At 40.3% G+C, this 26,259-nt stretch overlaps 1 protein-coding gene across 2 annotated transcripts; it reads left to right on the forward strand.

Moving 5' to 3' along the window:
- LOC117595828 (NLR family CARD domain-containing protein 3-like) lies at positions 1-26,012 on the forward strand. Of its 2 annotated transcripts, XM_053228547.1 has the most exons (16): positions 1-73; positions 3,244-3,367; positions 3,727-3,843; positions 4,242-4,361; positions 5,003-5,122; positions 10,965-11,021; positions 12,280-14,058; positions 14,339-14,512; positions 14,931-15,104; positions 16,687-16,860; positions 17,424-17,597; positions 18,707-18,880; positions 19,727-19,900; positions 24,347-24,520; positions 24,684-24,857; positions 25,164-26,012. In XM_053228547.1, the coding sequence occupies exons 2-16, from the start codon at positions 3,315-3,317 to the stop codon at positions 25,168-25,170; spliced, it is 3,645 nt and encodes a 1,214-aa protein (XP_053084522.1). In that variant the 5' UTR covers positions 1-73; positions 3,244-3,314; the 3' UTR covers positions 25,171-26,012. The 2 variants fall into 2 exon arrangements, with proteins under 2 accessions (XP_053084522.1, XP_053084523.1); XM_053228548.1 differs by lacking the exons at positions 1-73; positions 3,244-3,367; positions 3,727-3,843; positions 4,242-4,361; positions 5,003-5,122 and adding an exon at positions 8,777-8,875.
- The last annotated feature ends 247 nt before the right edge of the window (positions 26,013-26,259 follow it).

A 26,259-nucleotide genomic window follows, 5' to 3' on the forward strand; every position in this document is an offset into this window, starting at 1 on the left:
GTTTGTGTGGACAAAAACAAAGATCAAGAAACCGTGAGATTAATGCCAACACAACAAGGATTGTTGAGTAAAGGTAAAAGATTTCTCTATTTTAATTTCAGGTGTGGAAATTTATTATATATTATAGAAACTGTGTGTAAAAACAGAAGTAGGAAAACTGCACTATGTGAACTGAGTGTATTTAACTTTCCATGGTAAAGTTGCTTTTAATGTGGACATTCACTGATTATTCGAGTTTCTCTTTTCGAATTTCAAATTTCCCTGAACTAAACCTGCAAAGTTAATCAGAGGTGACATAACTTATCACAGAGAGCAAACTAACAACAGTCATACATATTTTAAAATGTATTTTGTTTTGGTGCAACATTTCAGTAAGTCAAGGTGTGGCGTTATGACGTCACAGAATTTAACCATGGTTTCCAGGGTCGTGTTTTTTTCTGCCATATTGTGATAATTTTGTGGGTGGAAAAGCAGTTTGGGGGCTTTTTTGGAGTGTGTGTGACAAAAAAATATATTTAAAAAAAGATCAATATAATAAAAAATATAAATAAAGATTACAAAGACATACGTGACCCTTTTTCAATACTTTATCTTTTGGGCTGGATTCAGATGTGTTTTTATGGTTTTTGAGACTTCCTATTTGCGTTGCACAGTTTGTTAAAACCTGGCAATCCTGGTCTAAAATAAAACGTCTCTCAGTGTTTGATTTAATGGAGTTTCAAGTTTCTCTCTTGGATTCCTCATCAACCTAACAATCATAGATAATAACCTTTATTACTGAGGACAAATACACTACTGGGTATTTTTTTTTAAAATCTATTTCATTCTATTTCATTAGAAATAGATTTAATTTGCTCAGTGTCAACATTTCGGCAGAAGCCCTTGTGTTTACTTGTGACAAAGATTTGTCAACCTGAGAGTACAGATAAAATCAAAACCACAAAAATGTGGAGGCGCAGGACAGTGTTTATTTATTCCAGGGTCAGGAACCTGTGAGTTCAGTAGTTTAGTTTAGTAATTAATACAAATAATGATACTTCAACAATAATTGCTATTTTTGAAATACTAAGCATCAAAATTGTTTTCTTATTTGAGAGTTTTTATTGGAAGTTTCCAGTTCTCTTTAAGACACTTCTCAAACATGTCGTCAGTAGATGGTGATATTCATTGATTAGTATAACAGATCATATAGGCTACGTGTTCCTAAATATTATTTTAGAAAAATTATTTGAGTAAAAATGATATGCTAATGGTCAAATTCTTAGAAAAGTTTTCAAACAGGAAGGATGGCAATTAAGACTTTTCTTCTTTCTAATCCCTGTAAAACTGACTCTAGGGTTTTATACATAAGAAACCATTTTATAATGAAAAGATTAGTATTTTGATTTTCATATCTCTCTAAAAATGGCATAAGAGTATACAGAGAGAGAGCTGATTACTGCTTATTTTACACAGAGCAGAGCTGTCTCTAGTTACATTTAGCTGTCTCTAGTTACGTTTTTGTTGAATCTGACAAAAATGTATGTAGCCTATAATATGCATTTACTTTCCCACAGTTTGTTGCTACAGCTTTTATCTAGAATGGAAAAGAAAAAAAGAGAGTATATTTACATTACAATAAAAAGCGTCTCAGAGCACCTCTGTGTCATGCGCTCACCGATTCTCCTGTCAGTCAAATTCAAAAATCTGCATGAGCGCTCTACTGCACTAACGGAAACAGAAGACCAACTGAAATTTACCTCAGATTACAATTTATCTCAGACTGAAATTTACCTCAGATTACAATTTACCTCAGGCTGAAATTTACCTCAGACTGAACTTTATCCCCGGCTGAAGTTTACATGAAAACATCAGGGCCCGTATTCACAAAGTTTCCTAAGCCTAAAAGTTGCTCCTAGTGACGAAATTCTAAGAAAATTATTAGAATTATGAGGTTTTCTTAGAATTTCCCCTTAAATTTAGGACTAAATCTTAGTAAAGATAAAAATGATTCATGAAACATCTTAGCCCTAAAAACAGCTCCTAAGGTAAAAATTGTTAAGAGTAAAGAGGAGGACTTTTAAGTACTTAATAAGTACCTACTTATTTTCACAAATTTTAAGACCTTTACAGATAGATTTTTATCAACCAATCACAGTCCTTGAATTGCTGTGTCATCCCTAGCAATGGGGTCAACCACACCTCCTCACTAAGATAAAGGTTTTTGTACTTTCCTTACTCAGAGTTGCTCTGAGAAGTTTCCTAAATCTACGACTCCCAGCTAGGACTTTTTAGCTAAGATAGGAGCTCTCTGAGAGAATTCTAAGAAGCTTTGTGAATACGGGCCCAGGTGTCTAACTGTTTAGTCATGCGTTTAGGTTCCTGTGTTAGTCAGAGAGCAGAGAGAAGAAAACCTGAATCATCTTTTAACAACAGTATTACTCTATGGTACACTTTTGTTGCATCAAGCATGTACATATAAAATAAGGATGTATTTTATATCTGTAAAAATAGGTACAAATATATTTACTGAAATTTATATAAATACAAAATACATGTTTTAATATACATTGTGTGATCTCTTCATGATGTACATTCCTACATGTTTGTTTTGTTATCATACATTAGCATTTGAACAATTGCTTGAACAATTCAGCAAATATATTAAATAATATTTTGAATGTTGCCTTGTGCATGTGCCTCTGTGTATTGAATTTCTGACAATCATGTAAAATTATCCACCGAGATGTTCAGTAGTCATTTACCTCTGGGATTTTTAAGAAATGTGAAGTAAAATCCTGAAGTAAAAGATCATTCCTCTGAGCATTTCCTTTACGATTGTCTAGGAATTACCTTCAGGAGCTTATGTGGGACAGGTAGAGTACAGATTTGCTAATATCAGCAAAAAATGATATGAGCATTTTGTTTCACATGCTGTGAACAACTAGACGTATATGGTATCTAAGAATTCTCAAATTTAATCACAAGATAACTGAAAGAGTTATTCATTTTTGCAATGTATTAGTGCAGTGCTAAAGGCATTACCCACTCAACAGCCTAATTTGAAAGCCAACTTATCATGTCTCATGTCTCTGATTAATTGATTAATTCTATAAATATTATAAATGTTGCATTACCAAAAAAGTACATTACTTTCTTCTAAAATATATTTGAATCTGGTGAAGTGTATTTATTTATTTATTTATTTATTCCTTCATTCTTTCTTTGATTTATTAATGTTATGTGGACTGTAACCCATTGCAGCAGAAGAGATCAGGCCTGCTCAAACACAGCTCTGTCCATGACCAATAACGTTTCTGTACTAATGGTGAAAGATGGATCACTCGAATCCTGACCAACCTGATGGATCTCCACAATTAAAAAAGAGGTAAAGCTACCTTTACTGTATCTTTGACATGAACATTTACTGAGAATTTAAAAACTGTATGTACATCATAGAGTGAATAACCAGTAAAATCATGGGAGAACATTCTAATGCCAATTGTGTTTTAATGAAGGATCATGTTTGTGTCCATAAAGAGGGAAGAAAAAAAAAAAGAAAATCTTAATTGGATAATTTCTTTTTCACATCTCAAGATTTTTACCCCTTTCATTTCCCCCTAAAAGCTTTAAAAAAAGACTATTACTGCACTAATCTACTAATCGACTGACTATCTGTGCATGTTAATGAGAATCTAAAGGCTGTAAATCATTTATTAATAGTAAAATGTGTATGTTGTTGAATAGTGAAGCCCAGGGAAAGATATCAGACTGTGCAGGACCCAGCAGTGCCTCCATGAACAGTGATGTGTCTACAGATCCTCCACCAGGATTAAAAAATGAAGTCCTCTCATCTACACACAGGTAATGTTTCCTTATAGTTAATTCTTTTTTTAGTTCATATTAATAGTAATAATTATCCTGCATCATCAAAGCTTCATGGTAAAACTACAAACTTCATTTGAACATAAAACAATATCCATGTGGAAATTATGGTGGCAATTAAAGTACAGCTTACAGCTACTTCTAAATGACACAGAATATTCAAAATACTAATTAGTGTGACCATACAGATATTGCAAAAGTACTCCAGTATTGCAAAAGCACATATCATAATTCTTTATGTAGCATAATTCAATGTAACATTGCCCAAACTTGGATCAAATCAGCAAAATAAATTTAGTTAATGTTTAGTAAAACACTAATGTGTACTGTATAAAGGATTACTGGTGTTGTGTGTGTGTGTGTGTGTGTGTGTGAAGTGAAACCCAGATAAAGAGATCAGACTCACCAGGACCCAGCTGTGTGTCCATGAAGAGTGATGCCTCTATGATTTTACCACCAGTGATTAAAGAGCAGAGAGACTCCTCACCTGGATACAGGTAACAACTCCTTACAGCGAATTCCGTGCTGTGATATTACATCTAGCTCTAAGATGCAACATAAAGGGAAGGCAACACAACTGGGTAAACTATAGCAGACATTTATTAACACAAAACAACTAGAATGACAGAATCACAACATCAGTAATCAGTGATAGTCAGTCACAAATGCAAATGTATGAACAAAGAGTGTTGTACCAGCAAGTATGTGAATCACAAAATCAAAATAAACAATAACCAAAACTAAAGCAAGGAGATGGCAAACTGCCTAAACAGCAGCCCTGACTAGTGGAAGAAATGCGGTTAAATCAGCCACTGCAAGAAGGCTCAGGTGCACACAAACTATGCCCCAGTCACATCAACCGAACCTAAAAGAGAAAAAAGAAAAAAAAAAACACAGACACAACACTAACTGGGTTGTAACAGATATATTACAGCAAAAACACCATAATCCAAAGTAGTCACTTGAGGACCATATTATTACATATGTGTGTGTTTTGTATGTGTTGTATGTATATGTCTGTACTTAAAAATAAAAATATAAATATCTATGGCTGATTTATATGTTCCTTTGAGTAAATATGTTCGTCATGCTTTTGACTGCAATAGATCATTAGTATTATATGTGTGTTGCTGTGCAGTGAAACCCAGATAAAGAGATCAGACTCACCAGGACCCAGCTGTGTGTCCATGAAGAGCGATGACTCTATGATTTTACCACCAGTGATTAAAGAGAAGACAGAATCCTCACATGGATACAGGTAACAACTCCTTACAGTTAATTCAGTGCTGTATGTGAGGGCTGGGACTCGAACGTGGGTTGATGGCATGGGAGTGAGATGCGCTATCAGTGAGCCACAGGAGAGAATAGTTGGGTAGAAGTTCCAAAGTGTTTAATAAAATCCAAATCCCAAAAATGCAAACATAGAAAAAAGGCAAAAGGCGTGGAACTCATTGATTAATTCTGGGTCTAGGATGTCCCAGGCAGGAACCCAGTAGCACTCTCCTGGGCCATAGCCTTCCCAATCCTGAGTAGCTCTGGGACAACTTGCTTGACTCCACTTGCAGGGGCAGTTTCTTGGTGTAGCGCCAAACCCTCTGGCCAGGACACAGAGTGGGAGCTGGTCTGCAATGTCGGTTCACCTGTTGCTGATACTGCTGGGAGACCCAGAGAAGCTTGCGCTGAGCCTTACTCCAGGTCAGGCGGCAGCAACGGATGAATTGCTGTGCAGAGCGCACCCCAAACGCAGCCTTTTGATCCGGGAAAAGTGGAGGTGCATATCCAAACTGGCACTCAAAAGGGGCCATACCAGTGACCGAGGAGCGCAGAGTGGTGTGGGCCTACTCAGCCAACATGATGAACAAGGACCAGGGGGATGGATTGTTAGCGACCATGCACCTCAGGGTTGTCTCCAGATCCTGGTTTAATCTCTCTATTTGACCACTTGACTCTGGTGGAAACCTGAAGATAGACTCACTGTCCTCCCCATCAGTTGACAGAAGGCATGCCAGAAACGAGAGGAGAACTGAGGACCACGGTCAGTAACAATGTCCTGTGGTATACCAAAAACTTGGAATAAATGTTTAATGATTAATTCAGCAGTTTCTGTGGCTGTGGGTAGTGTAGGCAGGGGAACGAATCTGCATGCCTTAGAAAATCTGTCAATGATAACAAGGATGGTGGTGTTACCATGAGACAGCAGAAGTCCTGTGATGAAGTCCATGTAGAGGTGTGACCAGGGTTGTCTGGGATGGAGAGTGGGTGGAGCAACCCCTGAGGTGCATGATACAGGACCTTCCCTTGGTTGCATGTAGGGCAGGCTGCCACAAAGGTCTTGACATCCTCCTTGATGTTTGGCCACCAAAACTGTCTCTGGAGGAACTCAAGGGTGCGGGTAGTGCCTGGGTGAAAAGTTAGACAGGAGGAGTGACCCCAGTGGAGAACCTGGAAATGAACAGACCCAGACACAAACAAACAATTAGCAGGTCCCCCCTGGGTCAGGTTCTTGGGTATGTGCTTGTCTTACCATGGCCTCAATTTCCCATCTAACAGGAGCCACAGCCTTGGAGCTCGGGATGAGCCCGGCATAGGTGGTTCCTCATGACTGGTGGGCGAGTATACTCGAGATAACGCATCAGGCTTGAGATTCTTGGAGCCCGGGCAGTAAGACAAGATGAACTGGAACCAGTTGAAGAATATAGATCATCATGCTTGGCAAGGTCGAGTTGTTTGGCCTGTTGAATGTACTCCAGGTTCTTATGTTCGGTGAGTACTTGGAGTGGACACTGAGCCCCTCAAGCCAATGTCTCCACTCTTCGAATGCCAGTTTGACAGCTAGGAATTCTTGGTCCCCCACAGAGTAATTCCTTTCAGTAGGTGTTAGGCAATGGGATAGGAAGGCTCAAGGGTGTAATTTGTTATCTTCCCCCCTCTGGGAGAGAACTGTACCAACCCCCACATCTGAGGCATCCACTTCTACCATGAAAGGTCTGTCGGGGTCAGGGACAGTCAAAATGGGGGTTTAGGTGAAACGACATTTAAGCTCAACGAAAACCGGAGTCTTTGCTCTTGGTGAGGGCAGAGAGTGGGGATGCCACAGAGCTGAACTTGTGAATGAACCTGCGATAAAAGTTCTCAAAGCCAAGGAACCACTTCACCTCCTTCACTGAAGTGGGAGTGGGCCAATCACTGATTGCTTGGACCTTACAGGGATCCATCTGAATGTTACCCAGATTAATGATGAATCCTATGAACTGTACTTGGGCAACATGGAATTCGTATTTCATGAAAAAGATGATTGTCAAGGAGGGATCTTAGAACTTTCCACACATGCTCAATATGCTCATGGAGGGAACTTGAGAGGACAAGGATGTCATCCTGGTACACGAACATGTTGAGCATGTCTCTGAGCATGTCATTGATCAGAGCCTGGTACACTGCTGGGGCATTAGTAAGGCCAAAGGGCATGATTCAGTGTTCATAGTGGCCCATGGGGGTGTTAAAGGTGGTCTTCCACTCATCCCCTTGCCTGATGCACACAAGGTGGTAAGCATTGCGCAAGTCAAGTTTGGTAAAAAATGGAAGCTCCCTGTAACAACTCAAAAGTGGTGGCCATCAGTGGCAAGGGGTAGCGGTTCCAGTCTGTGATTTTAAGACCTCGGTAATATATGCATGGACAAAAGCCACCATCTTTGTTGCCCACGAAGAAGAAACCTGCACCAACAGGGGACCAGCGAGGGCTTCTTTGATGTAATCGTCCATAGTTGCCCACTCAGGGTTAGAGAGTTAAAAGATTTGACCTCTAGGGGGATGGGTGCCTGGGGACAGGTTGATGGCACAGTCATATGAAGAGTGTGGTGGTAAAGTGGTGGCCATCTGCTTGCTGAAGACTGCCTTGAGATCATGGTACTGGGTGGGAACTTGAGATAGGTCTAGAGGATTTAGAGACTCAGGAATGGGGTCTGGGCAACTCAGGAAGAGATAGATAGCATGACAGGTGGATAGTGCCGGTGGATCAGTCGATATGTGGGTGAGCCAGGGGTGACCAAGGATAACAGAGAAGTCAGGAGACTGTACTAGATGGAACTTCAGCTCCTCCTAGTGTTGGAGAATGGAAAGACAGAGGGAGGAAGTTTGGTGAGTTACTTTCCCCTGGCCCATCACAGTCTTCCCCTGGCTGCATGGGACAGGGTTTTTCCTGGGAGCTCGGGACAGACAGGTACCCAAACGAAAGTACCCAGGCCGACCACAGTATAAACAACACTGCTCCCTCACGTGGTGGTCACATTCTGCTGGAGAGATCCAAGTATTACCCAGCTGCATGGGTTTGGGTGTGTTTGGGACTGACCTCTCTGACCTCTCAGCAGGGTGACCTTGCACCTTGGGGGGGGGGGGGGGGGGGGGGTGTTATGTGGACTTGCAGCTCCACTCCCTCTTCCTAAGTTGAATGAATGGTGCGAAACTGGATGGCATACTTGCATACTTGCCTTGCTGGAGGGTTAGAAGTCGCTTAGATGGCTCTGATGGGATTATGGAAGTCCTGCTTGAATTCTTCTGCAAAGGCAGAATAGCTGAAACAGAAGGAACTCTGAGCCTCCCAAATGAGTGGGCTCATCCTGAGAGGAGGGTGATGTATGCAATTTTGGATCTGTCTGAAGGGAAACACAATGGCTGCAGAACACTGGCTGAGGAATCCACGACAGTGTCCTGGGCCCCCCAGAAGCATTGTGGAGGAGGCAGACAGGGTTCTACCAGAGGGGCTGGCACCTTGGAAACTGGAAGTGGAGCAGGAGGTGATGCTGAAACCATCTGGAAATCTCTTGGAGGGAGGACAGGACATCAGACAACAATTGTGAGTGTTCTCTGTGAGTGTCAGGGTGTCCTGCTGGGCAAGTACTGCTGAACAGAGAACTCATGCTATGCTACAGTGGTGAAGAGCTCTTGAGTGCTGGACGTCACTGCTGGGGTCCATGTCTGGCTCGGTGTTTGTGTCAGGGTCGGAACTCAAACTCAGGTTGGTGGAGTGAGAGTCAGATGCTCTATCAGTGAGCCACAGGAGAAAGTTACAAAGTGTTTAATAAAATCCCAAAAATGTAAACATATAAAAAAGGCAAAAACAAGAAACAAAGGTTATCCACAAAGTTCAGTTGGTAAATCCAAAGAAATAATCCATCATAAAATTCACAGTGCAAAAATCACAAAAAGGGTTTCACTATTTCAACAGGCAATTAAAAACAGGGTAACTTACACAGGGCATGAAGGGCTGGCCTTAGCACAACTAAACATCAAGCGCGGAAACTAAGATATAGGGCAACTTAAATACACACAGGGAAATGAGACACGGATGGCAGCAATGACACAATTAACAGACAGAGGGAAAACACATGAGAGCAATGGGGGCCTCTAGTGTCCAAAACATGACATAACAATTCAAGTTCAAGGTTCAAGGTTCTTTATTTGTCAATGCCACCATATGTGCATACATACAGAGGAATCAAAATACCATTTCTCTTCTCTCTTATCAAGTGTTTACGGTCAATGCAGTTAGTGCAATATAGAACAGATTATGTATGAGGGTAACAGCAGTGTACTTGATAATAAATAGATATAAATAAACAGAGTGAAAAATATATTGTAAACATCTGAATGAATATAGATCTAAGTAAATGTACTCAAAGTCCCGAAACTCGAAATAAGTCAAAATCCTACAGCTTCTTTCAGCAAAACCACCATAGTGTTCACATGTGTAAACACTTGTGAAATATATTATTATTGTTATTATTATTATTATTATTATTATTATTATTATTGCTTTAATGTACGTGTGTTTAATTTTCTGTGTTGTATGTGCCTATATTTGTAAAATATTTTATTATGACTGATTTATATGTCCTTATGGGCAAATATAATTCTATAACTATGATTTTACCACCAATGTTTAAAGAGAAGAGAATCCTCCTCCAGATAACACATATATGCATGTAAATATTATAAGCTAATAGCATTTTGTTAATGATTTTCATTTTGACAAAATTGAGTAATCTATGTTATGTATATGTATATGTATATACAATAGAAGACAAAGGTTTACATACATCTAGACTAAAGATGTTCAGTCTCAGTTCTTCACAGCTCCACATATTTCATATTACCATGCATTTCTTTAGACAAACCAATTAGGACATTTATTAAACAATTGATGAGACAGATTTTTTCAGCTTTTATTGACTATATCAAGAAAAGTATCTAGAAACATTAAAGCAACACCTCAAGACATCAGCCAGAAAGTTAAAACCTGGTCGTAACTGGGTCATCAACTGGGCCCTGGCCTGAATTCCATAGAAAATTTGTGTACTGAACTGAAACAGTGCAAGGAGGCCCACAAAACTGACTGAGTGACACCAGTTCTGTCAGGAGGAATGTGCAAAAATTCCAGTATTGTGAGAACTTGTTTGATTCAAGTTCAAGCAAATAAACCCAATGCCACCAAATGCTAACAAAGTGTAGGAAACATTTTGACCCCCTGAAAAGCTGATATAGCAAATAAAAACTGAAATAAATCCATCTCTTATCTATTATTTTGAAACTGCCCTTCAGTGAAATGAAGTAGACATTTTATTGAAATAATAAAGTGACGGAACTAATTGACTTAACCCAGGAAATATGCGGTAAGAAGAAATGATTGGAGTTGTGAAAACTTGAGTTTGTGAACCTTTGGCTTCAATTGTATGTAGTGTATGGTATAAGATGTCTTTCAGATTATTTAAAATACATTGTGGCTGCTATTACTGTCTGAAGGTAAAGTACTTAAGAAAAATAGATCCTGCAGTCTGGATAAAAATACTTTTTGTATAGCTCTTTAACACTCCATAAATAAACTCTAATAGTTTATAATTAAAATACTGGAATATGTTTGCTTCTTTCTAGCAATATCAGTTCAAAATTATATCATATCCATCAGGGTTAGTTACATTTGCATTCTGTAAAAAATTTGTAAATCATGTAGCAGATTTGATGATGAAAACCATAATTTAAAGTAATATGGATAGTGGTGTAATAAAGGTGTACAGGTGAATGATATATAAAATCATTTGTTTTCACAGTGACCTGCAGCAGGCAGGAGACAAAACAGAACAGAAGATCATAATCACAGATACAGAGTAAGCTCACACTGAGAAGTAAGACAGGGACAGTGGTATTATTAGGGGGCCAGTAGGCACCCTATTGTTATTCTATGTTTTCTCCTTCTTCTTCTTCTGGCTAGGTTGTCTATGGCCTAGAACCATCTGGTAAAAAGTTGTGAAATTTGGCACACTGATTGCAGAGGGTCTAAGGGACATTCTGACCAAATTTGGGCAAAGTGTTCAACACCCAACACTCTAGCACCACCATTGGGTCAAGTTTGGGCCTAATTTGGAAGTACATTTATGGTCATATCTTTTGAACCGTGTGTCCAAAATTTAAAAGGCATCCCTGGATTCCCTGGGTTGAGACGATTTCAATGCACCTATGACGTCAATTTCCGTCAATTTTTTCGCTACTCCTGCTAAAAATTTTGTCCAAGCATCACCAAATTTGGCACGCATCACCTTCAGTGTAAGCCTCACAATGTGTCAAAAGAATTTTGAATAGTCCAAAGGGTTTGCCCCTAATGGGCCAACAAATCTGATGGCAAAGCTGCCAAACAGGAATTGAGGCTGTATCTCAGCAGCAACTTTGTGCACTGACACAAAACTTGTTAGGCTTCTTCAGAACCATGACCTGAGGCTATACAACAAATGTGGTTCCAGCGTCACCTACCGGTCAAAAGTAACAATAACAATAATAGAAAATAATAATAGAAAATGCTTACACTTAACTGCCATTTTTGCTACTCCTCCTCCAAATTTTGTCCAATCTTTTGCTACTCCTCCAAATTTGGCTCACATCATCTTGACACCTCTGACACATTGCTGCAGCAATGCCACACTGCTGCCCATTTGTTCATCTAGACCTTTCCTCCTATAGTCAGAGAATTCCACCACTGTCCGTGGTCAAAATATACACAACATGAGTGAAACTACAAATCACTCTTGAATCCCTTTGCCTAAAATTATGGCTCTGCTTTCCTGTGATTGCTTAGGCAACAATTGTAGCGTGTCTGTGAATGTGTAGCTCACTAAGACTGGGTGCTTGGCCCCCGAAAATGCTGCTTGCAGCTATAATAATAATAATAATAATAATAATAATAATTACTATTATTATTATTATTATTATTATGCTGATATTAGAAACATGTTTTCAATCACTTCTGGCTGAGTATTTCTACAGATTGATTATCTTATCAAGTACATATACAGTAAATTCAATATTACAGTAGATTCGATATTACAGAGATTGTGCTTGATATTTCACCACATGTGCATTATCATTTTTCAGGTGTAAATCTATAACCCCTGAACCTCATCTTCAGGAGAAATGCAAATTAATTCTGATAAAGAAGTTTCAGCATGTAAATGAGGTGATAACAAACCAGGGGAACCCAACACTTCTCAATGAGATCTACACAGAGCTCTACATCACAGAAGGAGACAGTGGAAAAGTCAATAATGAACATGAGGTGAGACAGATCGAGGCAGCAACAGAGGAAACACCAGTCAAATGCAGTGACATCTTTAAGCCCTTATCTGAAGAAGACAAACCCATCAGGAGTGTTCTGACAAAGGGAGTCGCTGGCATTGGAAAAACCATCACTGTGCAGAAATTCATTCTAGACTGGGCTGAAGGGAAAACAAATCAGGATATTCATCTCATATTTCCACTTCCTTTCAGAGAGCTCAATTTGATAAAGGATCAAAAACTGAGTCTGATGGAGCTCCTTCATTTCTTTTTAAAGGAGATAAAAGAAACAAACATTTCCAGCTTGGAGAAAGTTCTGTTTATTTTTGATGGATTGGATGAGTGTCGTTTTCCTCTGGATTTCCAGAACACAGTGAGATTGTGTGATGTAACTGAATCAGCATCAGTGCATGTGCTGCTGATAAACCTGATCAAAGGGAATCTGCTTCCCTCTGCTCTCATCTGGATCACCTCCCGACCAGCAGCAGCTGATCAAATCCCCTCTGAGTGTGTCGATCGAGTCACAGAGGTACGAGGGTTCAATGACCCACAGAAGGAGGAATATTTCAGGAAGAGGATCAGTGATCAGAGCCTGAGCAACAGAATCATCACACACCTGAAGTCATTAAGAAGCCTCTACATCATGTGCCACATCCCAGTCTTCTGCTGGATTTCAGCCACTGTTCTAGAGAGAATGTTGGGTGAAGCAGAGAGTGGAGAGATCCCCAAGACTCTGACTCAAATGTACACACACTTCCTCATCATTCAGACAAACATCATAAAGAAAAAGTACACAAAGAGCCAAGAGGCAGATAAAGAAATGGTTCTGAAACTAGGTAAACTGGCTTTTCAGCAGCTGAAGAAAGGCAACCTGATCTTCTATGAGGAAGACCTGATGGAGTGTGGCATTGATGTGACAGAAGCATTGGTGTATTCAGGTGTGTGTACACAGATCTTCAGAGAGGAGTTTGGACTTCACCAGAGTAAAGTGTACTGCTTTGTTCATCTGAGCATTCAGGAGCACCTTGCAGCTCTGTATGTGCACCAGACTTTTATGAACGAAAAGAAAAATGTTCTTCAGCAGAGTCTGTTTTCTAAATTGTGGATGCTGCTAAGAGAAATTCCAATCTCAGATGTACACAAGAGTGCTGTAGATCAGGCTTTACAGAGTAAAAATGGACATCTGGATCTGTTCCTTCGCTTTCTTCTGGGTCTCTCACTGGAGTCCAATCAGATCCTCTTACAATCCATAGTGCCACAGACAGGAAGTAGCTCCCACAGCACACAGGATACAGTTCATTACATCAAGAAGAAGATCAGAGAGAATCCCTCAACACAGAAATCTATCATTCTGTTCCACTGTCTGAATGAACTGGAAGATCATTCTCTGGTTGAGGAAATCCAACACTACCTGCAATCTGGAAATTTACATCAAAGCAAACTTTCTTCTTCTCAGTGGTCAGCTGTGGTGTTTGTGTTACTGACATCAGCACAGGAACAGGATGCGTTTGTCCTTAATAAATACACCAACAAACATTGTTCATCAGAGGAGGTTCTTCTGAAGCTCCTGCCTGTGGTTGCAGCATCCAGGAAAGCTGAGTAAGTAATGCTGAATATAACTCTTACACCGTTAATGTTAGCAGCAGAGAAGCTGAAAGAACTTTATCAGACACTGATGTATCTCAGAGCACTCTTAAATCAACAGGGAAACTGGATATATGTTCTATGTACACTGTACATCTTTATTACATTTAATACGCAAACATTACACAATTCATTGTGCAGCATATTGCAACCTGAGCAGCTTAGACTTATTTAATAACTTGATTGATAATGTGCACCAGTGTTACTGAACCCAGTATTTTGTATTTGCCTTCAGGTTTAATAACTGTGACCTGAAAGAGGAAGGTTGTGCAGCTCTGGCCTCAGTGCTCAGCTCTGAATCCTCCAGTCTGAGAGAACTGGATCTGTCTGGGAATAGATTCACAGACTCAGGAGTGAAGTGTCTCTCTGCTGGACTGGAGAATCCTCACTGTAAACTGGAGACACTGAGGTAAGATCATCTCTCTGAGAGTCACATGACTGAAGACCTTCTACCTAAAAGCTCTCTTATAAATTACAACTAGTGTGCCAGTACCCCCTCTCCATGTTTATGTTTGTTTTGTTATGTGTATATGCCCATGATTCTGGATTCTCCAAAGCATAAAGTGAAAGTGAATAACATTTCAGAATGTTGAAATCACACAGGTCATCTCAAAAAACAGAAATTGATTTTATGTTGATTTTTATTTTATGCGATTGACTTTTATGTTGCTCTTTTCATCCTGAGCCCAAAATCATTCGATACCTGTAGTTTCAGGGAACTGTTTGATAGTCATCAGAATTAGAATGACGTATGGTTTAGTGACTGTTCAGGAAATTCGGATCTGCAACCTGAACTGAGTGAAGAGTGTGTTATTTTCTCTCTGCAGGTTGTGTTATTGTGATTTCTCAGATGAAGGCTGTGCTGCTCTGACTTCCGCTCTGAGATCAAACCCCTCACACCTGAGAGAACTGGATCTGTCTAGGAATAAAGTCAGAGACTCAGGAGTGAAGTGTCTCTCTGCTGTACTGGAGAATCCTCACTGTAAACTGGAGACAATGAGGTAAGATCATCTCTCTGAGAGTCACATGACCTGCTCCTCAGTAAGATACATTCTCTAATAGTGATACTGAAGCAGAGGTTTGTGATTCAGCATCAAATATCCTGAGGAGGAAAATTCTTGATTTCTTCTATTTTTGTATATGTGTCACACTTAATTGTTTTATATCTGTTTTATATGCAACCTGAGTAAACACAAAGTACAGTTGTTAATTTTTTTTAAGGAAAGTTATCCAACACCAACTGGCCCTGTATGAAAAAATGGTAAAATGGCAAAATGGTCTCCATGGGAGAGTTGCAAGGTGAAAACCACTGCTAACCAAGAGGAACCTAAAGGCTCTTCTCACATTTGTCAAAAACAACTTGATGGTCCCTAAGCCTTTTAGGATAATGTTCTGTGGACAGATGAATAGTTCAAATAGTTCAAATTTTGACTTACAAAGTAATCTGCTCAAAAAGGTTGAAGTTCACTGTTCTAATTAAATTTTACTTAGGGATATACACTATATGGCAAAAGTATGTGCACCCCTGACCATCACACCCATATGTGCTTCTTCCCCAAACTGTTGCCACAAAGTCTGAAGCACACAATTCTATAGAATGTCTCTGTGTGCTGTAGCATTACAGTTTCCCTTCACTGGAACTAAGAGACTCAAACCTGTTCCAGCATGACAATGCCCCTGTGCACAAAGCGAGCTCCATGAAGACATGGTGTGTGAAGGTTGGAGTGGAAGAACTCGAGTGTCCTGCACAGAGCCCTGACCTCAACCCCACTGAACACCTTTGGGTTTTATTGAAAGTTTAATGGAGGTAGAGATGGAAGACTGGCTGGCAAAGGTGGAGGACTGACAATGGAGGAAGCATGGCTTGGTGTTTGTGCCAAGGCCAGGACTTGAACTCAGGTCGGGGGTGTGATAGCCACAGGGGTGATGAAGCAAGGCTGGGAGTTGTGAAGTGGAAGCATGGCGTGGTGTTTCTATCGAGGCCAGGACTTGAACACGGGTCAGTGATGTGAAACTCAGCCACTCAGGAGGTGAAGCAAGCCTGGGAGTTGCAGGGTGCAGGCAGGCAGGCAGGGTCAGAGGTGGACCTGGAGCATAAGAGATACAAGGTTACACAAAAGGCAAACTATGAGGAAACAAAGTGCAGAGCAAAAACACTCAGAGGCCTTAGCATTGGTACCACAGAGGTAGACAGAACGATCTGGCAACAAGTGACTGGAGTATCGGGGTTTAAATACTTCAGGCTGATGAGACGGTGATGAGGAGCAGGTGAGTTGACTGATGCACTCAGGAAGGGGAGCAGAGTGGAGCACCACACCCAGAGACACACAAAATCACAAACAAACAGGAAGAGAGGGAGAGACAAACACAGACCAGGGGCTTTAACTGCCATACATGAAAACACACACACAAGATGAAAGTTATTTTACAGTTCCTTATTTTTTTAGTTATTGCTCTAATATAAATTGTAAGTAAGTTGCTGTATTTCAAATTGATTAAAGACTGCAGTGACTATGATGAAAGAATTACTGCTGAACTGATCTGTGTGTCCTGAACTGAGAGTGTGTTATTGTCTTTCTGCAGGTTGAAGCTTTGTGAAATCTCCGATGAAGGCTGTGCTACTCTGACTTCAGCTCTGAGATCAAACCCCTCACACCTGAGAGAACTGAATCTGTCTAAGAATAAACTCAGAGACTCAGGAGTGAAGTGTCTCTCTGCTGTACTGGAGAATCTTCACTGTAAACTGGAGACACTGAGGTAAGATCATCTCTCTGAGAGTCACATGACCTGCTCCTCAGTAACACACATTCTCTAATAGTGAGACTGAAGCAGAGGTTTTTGTTTCAGCATTTCACTGTAACATTGATTAATCTGATTTTTAAATATCTGATCGCAATATGAGTTGTTACTGATGTTTTTGTCTTTTAACTGGAACTAAAGATAGTGTTTTACAGTTATCAGTTTAGTTTTGTTGAACTGTGTTAAATAGAGTTTTTTATACAGTATATTTGACATTACTGATGATTGTGTTGTAACTGGAACAGAAGAGAGCTTTTTTAAGTTTAGCAGTTTAGTATGAGGAGATGTGAGGTTTTTTGATCAGACACACACAAACACCCTTATAAACAAAACATATCAGACGGAGTTTATTTTAATATGACTTTATATTTTAGTTATTGCTCTAGTATAATTAATAATTAAAATGCTGTATTTCATACTGATTAAAGACTGCAGTGACTTTTTAATAAAAACACTTCTGCTGAACTGATCTGTGTGTCCTGAACTGAGAGAGTGAAGAGTGTGTCATTGTCTCTCTGCAGGTTGTATGTTTGTGATATCTCCGATGAAGGCTGTGCTGCTCTGACTTCCGCTCTGATATCAAACCCCTCACACCTGAGAGAACTGAATCTGTCTGAGAATAAACTCACTGACTCAGGAGTGAAGTGTCTCTGTGCTGTACTGGAGAATCCTCACTGTAAACTGGAGACACTGAGGTAAGATCATCTCTCTGAGAGTCACATGAGCTGCTCCTCAGTAAGACACATTCTCTAATAGTGAGACTGAAGCAGAGGTTTTAGGTTCAGGATCAAATATCCTGAGGAGCAAAATCATTTCATTTCACTGCACACTGATTAATTCCATCCTGGTGCCCAATGAACGTATCAGAAAAAATTTAATTGTGTCTGTTTTCTAAACACACACACACACACACACACACACAGAAGTCAGATGTCAGATGTCAGGGTGAGTAACGATCAAATAATAAGCAAAACATTAATGGATAACTGAGACTGTTAAAATACCGACAAACAGGATTTCCAAAAGATAATGCACCACTACTGTTTCAAGGCAATTATTTGGTATTTACAGAGTACATATATCTGATGTATATCTATCGCTATAATTATATAAGCTTACACAAGCTGATAAAGGACTAAAAAATAATATACTAAATACAGTAATAGGAGCCATGATGCCACAAATTTGTTATTTAGTTATTCAATGCACAGACTACCATCAACCAATCTACCCTTCTTTTCTAAATATAGAGCAATAGTAATGATTACTTTGTTGATGTTTTATGAATATTATTATAGCACAATGACTGTGCAAAACAATATTACTTGACACATACTGTATATAATCAGCTGCACTGTACACAGGTTATGTTACAGATATTTGTAAGACAGATATACAGTATATTTAAAAAACTTAAGTAAATTTAAGGGCCTTGTTTAAGGGTCCAACTAGTATCAGATAGCCCACAGCCTTAAATACTTAGCCACCACTGCCCAAAAAAATTATCCCGCAACAGTTTAACATTAACGTGCCAATAGTACTGCGGGCAACTTTAGATTTTGTACTTACCTTGACTGTGACCATATGAGGATTACAAAAACCATTAGGGAAAACTAACTCTTGACTCAACTACTTTAAATTATCTTACTTTAAATTAATGTCTCACACCCTCATTCATGCTCCTAGATGCTGTATTTCATAGTGATTAAAGACTGCAATGAATCTTTGATGAAAAAGTTCCTGCTGAACTGATCTGTGTGTCCTGAAATGAGAGTGAGAAGAGTGTGTCATTGTCTCTCTGTAGGTTGCGTGACTGTGGTGTCACAGATGAAGGCTGTGCTGCTCTGACTTCCGCTCTGAGATCAAACCCCTCACACCTGAGAGAACTGGATCTGTCTAGGAATAAATTCGGAGACTCAGGAGTGAAGTGTCTCTCTGTTATTCTGGAGAATCCTCACTGTAAACTGGAGACACTGAAGTAAGATCATCTCTCTGAGAGTCGCATGACCTGCTCCTCAGTAAGACACATTCTCTAATAGTGAGACTGAAGCAGAGGTTTGTGATTCAGCATCAAATCAAACCTGTCTTTAGGTCCAACACTGTAAATGCAGTTTTACTGAACACAAAAAAACAGGTTGACAGAGTTCACTCGTAACATACTGACAGACTGAGTGCAGAAACAATACTGTAACACTGTGGTCAATACTGTATTTTTTTCTACAATGTTTTGGCAGCAATTTAAGAAAGAAATGTGTGAAAATTGCAAAGGAAGTGCAGTGGTGTTCAGTGGACTGTGTGTGTGTTTGTGTGTGTGGTGTCAGTCCAGTCTCTGAGTATTGAGGAGTCTGATGGCTTGGGGGAAGAAACTGTTACACATTCTGGTCATGAGGGCCTACATGCTTCGGTACCTGTTGACGATGGGGGTTTGAATCCTGCCTCCGCCGTGTGTGTACAGAATTTGCATGTTCTCCCTGTGCTTCAGGGGTTTCCTCTGGGTACTCTGGTTTCCTCCCGCAGTCCAAAGACATGCGTTGTAGACTGATTGGCATTTCCAAATTGTCCATAGTGTGTGTATGTGTGTGTGTGTGTGATTGTGCCTTGTGATGGGTTGGCACCCTGTCCAGGGTGTCCCCTGCCTAGTGCCTGAAGTTCCCTGGTATAGGCTGCAGGCTTCCCTGTGACCCAGTGTAGGATAAGCGGTACAGAAAATGGAGAGATGGAGTCTGTATTTCATAGTGATTAAAGACTGCAATGACACTTTGGTGAAAAAGTTCCTGCTGAACTGAAATGAGAGAGTGAAGATTGTCATTGTCGCTCTCTGTAGGTTGCGTGGTTGTGGTGTCTCAGATGAAGGCTGTGCTGCTCTGACTTCCGCTCTGAGATCAAACCCCTCACACCTGAGAGAACTGGATCTGTCTTGGAATTTTCTCAGAGACTCAGGAGTGAAGCATCTCTCTGCTGTACTGGAGAATCCTCACTGTAAACTGGAGACACTGAGGTAAGATCAGCTCTTAAGGCACATTCTGTAATAGTTTGAAATATAGGGGATAGAAATGTAAATATTTCAAAAAGGAAGAAAACTGTTACTTTCACACGCACAGACACACGCTCACGCACAAATGCTGCCAAATCAGGTTGCTCCACTCTGTACCATCAACTCTTCCTGCTCAGCAAAAACTCTCCTCTACTAGAGGAGAGAGGTTAAACCCACTTCCTTAAGACAGACCCATACCAGAGCAACACAGCATGGAAGTGGAATCTTACTTGAATGTAGCCAGGCCAATGTGGGGTGGAACGAGGCAGCACAGGCTCAGTTTAGGCTGTTAAGAAGCAAGAAAAAGAAATATGGTGAAAACTCAGTGCTGTGGACCAGTTACCAAGCTCTGAAGCTTTACCCTTGTAAAATCCTTGAGAGTAAAATCCTTATGAGATTCTGTGCTTCAGGGCCAGAGGGTCTGGGTAAACTCCAACATCAAAGTGTAATCCAACTTTGTAGAATGAAAGAAGCATGCGTATAGATGATCACAGTAAGATCTGAACTGATTAACTGCAGTGTAGCAGTTAAAAAGAAATGATAAGACAAATACTAACAATAACAAAATAAAATAATGATACAACCAACTAGATAACTAAAGAAACTAAAGAAAAACTAAAGAAAAAAAAACAGATGAACAGCAGCTCAATCAGAAGAGAGTACAACAAGCAACAAGCATACCAAGATAATTTGCTCCTTTCCCCAGACTCACACTGCAGACTACCACTCCCACACCTGCCACAGTACCCCAACACCTGATTCCCTAACAGGAGAGAAAGTCAGCCACTATCATCTGTTCCACTGGCCTGTGGACCACTATATTGGCAGATACCAAGAAGTGATCTGCATGTTTACATTTATATTTACATTTATGGCATTTGGCAGATGCCCTTATCCAGAGCGACTTACAATAGTGCTTTGAAGTCTATCAAAAATACATTCTGATATTGGCTCGCTAGGTCACAAACTAGGAATACCATCAGTCCAAATCTCTGTTGGGGATTTTTTTTTTTTTTGTGAAAGTGCTAACTTAAGTACTTTATGAAGAGGTATGTCTTTAGACGTCGTTTGAAGGCTGCCAGTGACTCAGCTGTTCGGACATCTAGGGGAAGTTCATTCCACCACCTTGGTGCCAGAACAGAGAAGAGCCTTGATGCAGGTCTTCCTTGTACCCTGAGAGATGGTGGGACCAGTAGAGCAGTGCTAGAGGATCGGAGGGAGCGTGGTGCAGTGCGGGGTGGGATAAGTGCTTTGAGATAAGTGGGTGCTGGTCTGTTTTTGGCTTTGTAGGCAAGCATCAGTGTTTTAAATCTAATGCAGGCAGCTACAGGAAGCCAGTGGAGGGAGCGCAGCAATGGGGTGGTGTGGGAAAATTTAGGAAGGTTGAAAACCAATCGTCCAGCTGCATTCTGGATCGGTTGCAGAGGACGAATGGCGCTCAGAGGCAGACCTGTCAGGAGTGAGTTGCAGTAGTCCAGTCTTGAAATGGCAAGGGACTGAACAGGCACTTGTGTGGCCTGTGTAGAAAGAAATGGACGAATTCTTCTGATGTTATAAAGGACATGAGCGTGTCAGATTAGCAATGTGAGAGGAGAAGGACAGTTGATTGTCCATGGTTACCCCAAGGTTGCGTGCAGTAACCGAAAGCGAGATCAGAGAATTGTCTAGGGAGATTGTAAGATCCTGAGATGGAGATGAATCACCTGGGATGAACAGCAGTTCAGTTTTAGTGGGATTAAGTTTCAGCTGATGAGCTGTCATCCATGATGAGATGTCTGCCAGACATGCTGATATCCGAGCAGAAACATGAGTGTCTGAGGGAGGGAAGGACAGGATGAGTTGAGTATCATTTGCATAGCAGTGGTATGAAAACCCATGTGAGGATATGACCACACCAGGAGATTGAGTATAGAGGGAGAACAGGAGAGGACCAAGTACTGAGCCTTGTGGAACACCAGTGGAGAGACTGCGAGGAGCAGATGTGGATCCCCTCCATGTTACCTGATGCATGTTGGCATCCTTCATGCGGTCGAGCCATTGCAGATGGGGTGTTCCCCAAACAGAGGGTGAATGGGCACCCCAATAAGTATTATCATAGAGTCAGGACTGCCCGCTATCTCCATAGTGCTGTACTTGGACTGAGAGCACTTAGAGCTTTCAGGTGATGTACAGCACTGGGTGATCTTGTGCCTCCACCACATGGGACAGAACTGCCCCCACCCCTCTGTCCAATGCGCCAGTCTGCTCCACAAAAGGAAGAGAAAAGTCAGGGTAGTGAAGAAGATGGCCCGAAGAGCTGCTTTAACACTCACAAAGGGCATGACCACCGTGGGCTGGTGAGGTCCAAATTGTTAGGTACAAACCTGCGATAATATCCTGCCAGCTCCAGGAACTGTCTTTTTGGGTCAGTCTCCTTTTTGGGTCTCAGGAAGGCTGCAATCGCAGCAGTATTATTAATTTGAGGACACCCATACCCATGACCTAAGTGGAAGCCCACATACCGTACCTCCATCAATTCAATCACACACTTCGCTGGGTTTTCTGTGAGGATGGCCTGTCTCAAAAACCTTAGGACCATGATCACATGCTGCATATGCAGCTGTTATTCATTACTGTAGCTTACTATGTCGTCCAAATATGCAATGGCATATGTGCTGTAGGGCTGTAACATCTGTCAGTCCTTAAAACATGCCTGGTGCCCCGAAAAGCTTGAATGGAAGATTGACTGGTGAAAACCGAATGGGTTGGAGAAAGCAGTTTTACTTTAGTGACAGTGGAATGTGCCAGTAGCCCTTGCACAGATCCAGGTTTGAATAAAGATGAGGCATGCCTAGCTGATCCAGGAGCTCATCAGTACAAGGCACTGGATAGGCATCAAATTTTGAAACTGTGTTCTCCTTGTGCTCATCTTGGAGTTTTGCTTGCAGGTCCAGGATACATCGAACCTCATTTTTACTGGCCATTGGACCACCCACTGTTGGTTCCAGCTCTATGGGACTCCCTGGGAAGAAACAGATAGAGAAAATTTACAAGCTGTTTCTCACTGTCTTTGTTCTTATTGAGCTGAGCCTGTGTGCATGTATGTCACAGCATGAACACATTGTTAGAGCTGCTGGAATGCAGACAAGCCTCAGGTTTTCCTCTGTTCTATGTTTTCCCGTTTAATAATGTGCTATGAGCTAAAATAAAAGCTCACATGAAAGCTTAAAATAAGCTTAGCCTGAGCTTCTCATTTGTTATACTGGTGCCAAAGACTGGGAGAACAGCTCAGAGAACAAAAGTCACATGGATATGGACACGGACACCCAGATCATACAATATCTAACATAGCTGCAGGAGCAACAGTATTAAACCTTGCCAGAATTGTGAAATTGCAATCTACAGACTGATCCACCATTCAGATCCTGCTGACCTCTTCCTCCTCCTCTTCTGCTGACCTTATGTGGGAATGGGAGAGTGGGGGCTGCGTATTTAAGTCCCTTCTGTCAGGATAAGCCAACCAAGTCTGCCAACCAATATCTAGATGGATTATGGAGCAACAAGGAGAGCTGCACTAAAGTGAGGAACATCATTGGTAGTTCTGGTCCACACCATTGGAGGAAGGTGATGGGCTCTTCACCTATGCCCAGGGACTGGTTGAGACTGGACCCTGCGCCTTTAGAGAAGGTCATTGAGGACATGGCATTGAAACAGTTCATCTCCCAACTGCTAGTGGGAACATCAGAGTGAGTCTAATGCGACCAACCAGACTCATTGACCGAGACCATCCAACTGACAGAGAATCACATGTCCACACACATGGACTCGGGTAAATGCCAGGCCCTCCTGCCTATGTACGAAATACTCTTCATAACAATAGAAGGGTGTGCACACCTATGCAACTGAGTTATTGTAAGTTTTTCTTCTTTATTTTCCTGAAGTGTTCATTTGTTTTTTGTTTTTTCATTTGAATTTTGTTGGTTGCTATATCACAATAAAGGTGGAAAGTGATAAGATTTATCTTGTTTTTTTTTAAATAACAAAACCTACAATTTTAACAGGGGTGTGTATTTTTTTATAGCCACTGTAACTCTAACCATAACCTTAACCTCAGAAACCTTTGTATTGAAAATGAAACCTTTCAATACATTTAGTTGTTGTTGTTTTTTTGTTGTTGTTGTTAAAAAAGAAAAGTGCACTCGTGGTTTAAAGTCACACATACAGAAACCCTATCCCTGACCAGGATAAGGCAGTTACTAAAGAGGATTGAAAGAATGATACTTTTTTAGTTATTGCTAAAATATAATTAATAACTAAGATGCTGAATAGTGATTAAAGACTGCAGTGACCCTTTGATGAAAAAGTTCCTGCTGAACTGATTTGTGTGTCCTGAAATGAGAGAGTGAAGAGTGTGTCATTGTCTCTCTGCAGGTTGTGTGATTGTGGTGTCTCAGATGAAGGCTGTGCTGCTCTGACTTCTGCTCTGAGATCAAACCCCTCACACCTGAGAGATCTGGGTCTGTCTAGGAATAAAGTCGGAGACTCAGGAGTGAAGTGTCTCTCTGCTGTACTGGAGAATCCTCACTGTAAACTGGAGAAACTGAGGTAAGATCATCTCTCTGAGAGTCACATGACCTGCTCCTCAGTAAGATACATTCTCTAATAGTGAGACTGAAGCAGAGGTTTTAGGTTCAGCATCAAATATCCTGAGGAGGAAAATCATTACATTTCATTGCGACACTGATTAAATCCACCCTGGTGTCTGCAGGTTGTGTGATTGTGGAGTCTCAGATGAAGGCTGTGCTGCTCTGACTTCAGCTCTGAGATCAAACCCCTCACACCTGAGAGAACTGGATCTGTCTAGAAACAAACTCACAGACTCAGGAAAGAAGCTGCTCTTCAGTCTTAAAGATGATAAACTTTACAAACTCCAGGACTTAAAGTGAGTTATAAGCATTTCAGATAAATGTGTAAAACATACAACATTTAGACCTATTAGCAATTGTTTAATGTTTTTAGTGTTTAATATGTTTTTAATGAAGTTACCTAAACCTAATCCCTTTTAATGAAGTAACCTGGTCCTATTCCCATAAAGAGCTATTGACTGTAAACAGGTTCAGATTCAGTGAGTTCTGAGTCATTGGCTAGTTTTTCTATTTGATTGAACTTTATTCAAAATCACACTGATGTTTAATGTTAACCTCAACCTGTCAGCTTCAATATAAACCAAATTTTCTTTTATTTTTAGGGTGTAAAGAGTTTTCATCTGATCCGACTCCAGTGAAGACATGTTGTATTAAATGTGCTCCATTCAGAGAGGCATTTCCTGGATTGAGGAATGAAGAACATTTTGGTCATTTTGCAGAGACGTGCTCCTGTGCTTACTTGGTGTGATTCTTCATGCGTGTTTAAGAGAGTGGTGTTGCAGCACTAATATCAGGTCTAAACCCTTACTGTAGATTAATGAATTGTTGTTATTATTAACACACATTTCCACAGTGACACCCTACAGGATCCAGACATCATCGCAGGACTCAAGTTCTGGTTAAGGTTCCAGTTGAGTTCTCCAAATGTTCAGAAATATTTAGTAAGTTTTAGCTAATAGAAGTGGGATGTGTATGTACAATGAGAATATATACAAGAAATATATATTTTTAATAGAAGTATAAAATGTAAAATAGAAAACTAAGAGTCATATGTATCATAAAGAAGTATTCATTATTAGGGCTGCATTAATAGTCTAATAGAATAATCAATCATGTAGGTTTTTTTAAAAAATACGGACATGGATTTTACATTTGCTACCAGAGATTGTAGTTTTCTGTAAATAAATCCACTATACATTAATGTGATGACACCAATCTGAGAAATGTACAGAGTGTATTTGTCTAAACTGAGGTTTTTATGAAGTGATTTTCATCAAGACAAGATAGGGGAAAGGGAAACCCAAAATACTGGTAGTTTTATGCAGAACAGTGCCTTTAGCACATCAAGTCACAAAGGTTAAAAAAAAAAAAAAAACAGTTGCAAACACCTTCTTGGTGAGCGAAATAACGTTACAGCCTCATTAAATGTTAAGATTCCTCATAGTTTTGTTTTACATTACTGAAAAAAAAAAAAACCAATATTTGTCTGATTCATTCACATGAATAATGAACTATTATAATATTTATTTTTTTACATCCCTACTACTACTGCATACACAAATAACCAGACAACAAATGAATTATAGAGTTTTATAAAACAAGAGTAAAAAAAGAATGAACACAATATCACACAACATTTATAAAACTGACCGAGAGTGATATCTGTGCCATGAAAATTCAGAATTTGTAAATAACTTG

This window comes from Pangasianodon hypophthalmus, chromosome 23 (assembly GCF_027358585.1).
Source record: "Pangasianodon hypophthalmus isolate fPanHyp1 chromosome 23, fPanHyp1.pri, whole genome shotgun sequence".
Lineage (NCBI taxonomy): Eukaryota > Metazoa > Chordata > Actinopteri > Siluriformes > Pangasiidae > Pangasianodon > Pangasianodon hypophthalmus.

Bases quoted from the DNA above. Each gene is read 5' to 3' on its own strand.
- LOC117595828 (XM_053228547.1), top strand. From the start codon at position 3,315: ATGGATCACTCGAATCCTGACCAACCTGATGGATCTCCACAATTAAAA. The intron at 11,022-12,279 runs GTAAGCTCACAC...ATCATTTTTCAG, and splicing joins ATCATAATCACAGATACAGA to GTGTAAATCTATAACCCCTG. The intron at 14,513-14,930 runs GTAAGATCATCT...TTCTCTCTGCAG, and splicing joins TGTAAACTGGAGACACTGAG to GTTGTGTTATTGTGATTTCT.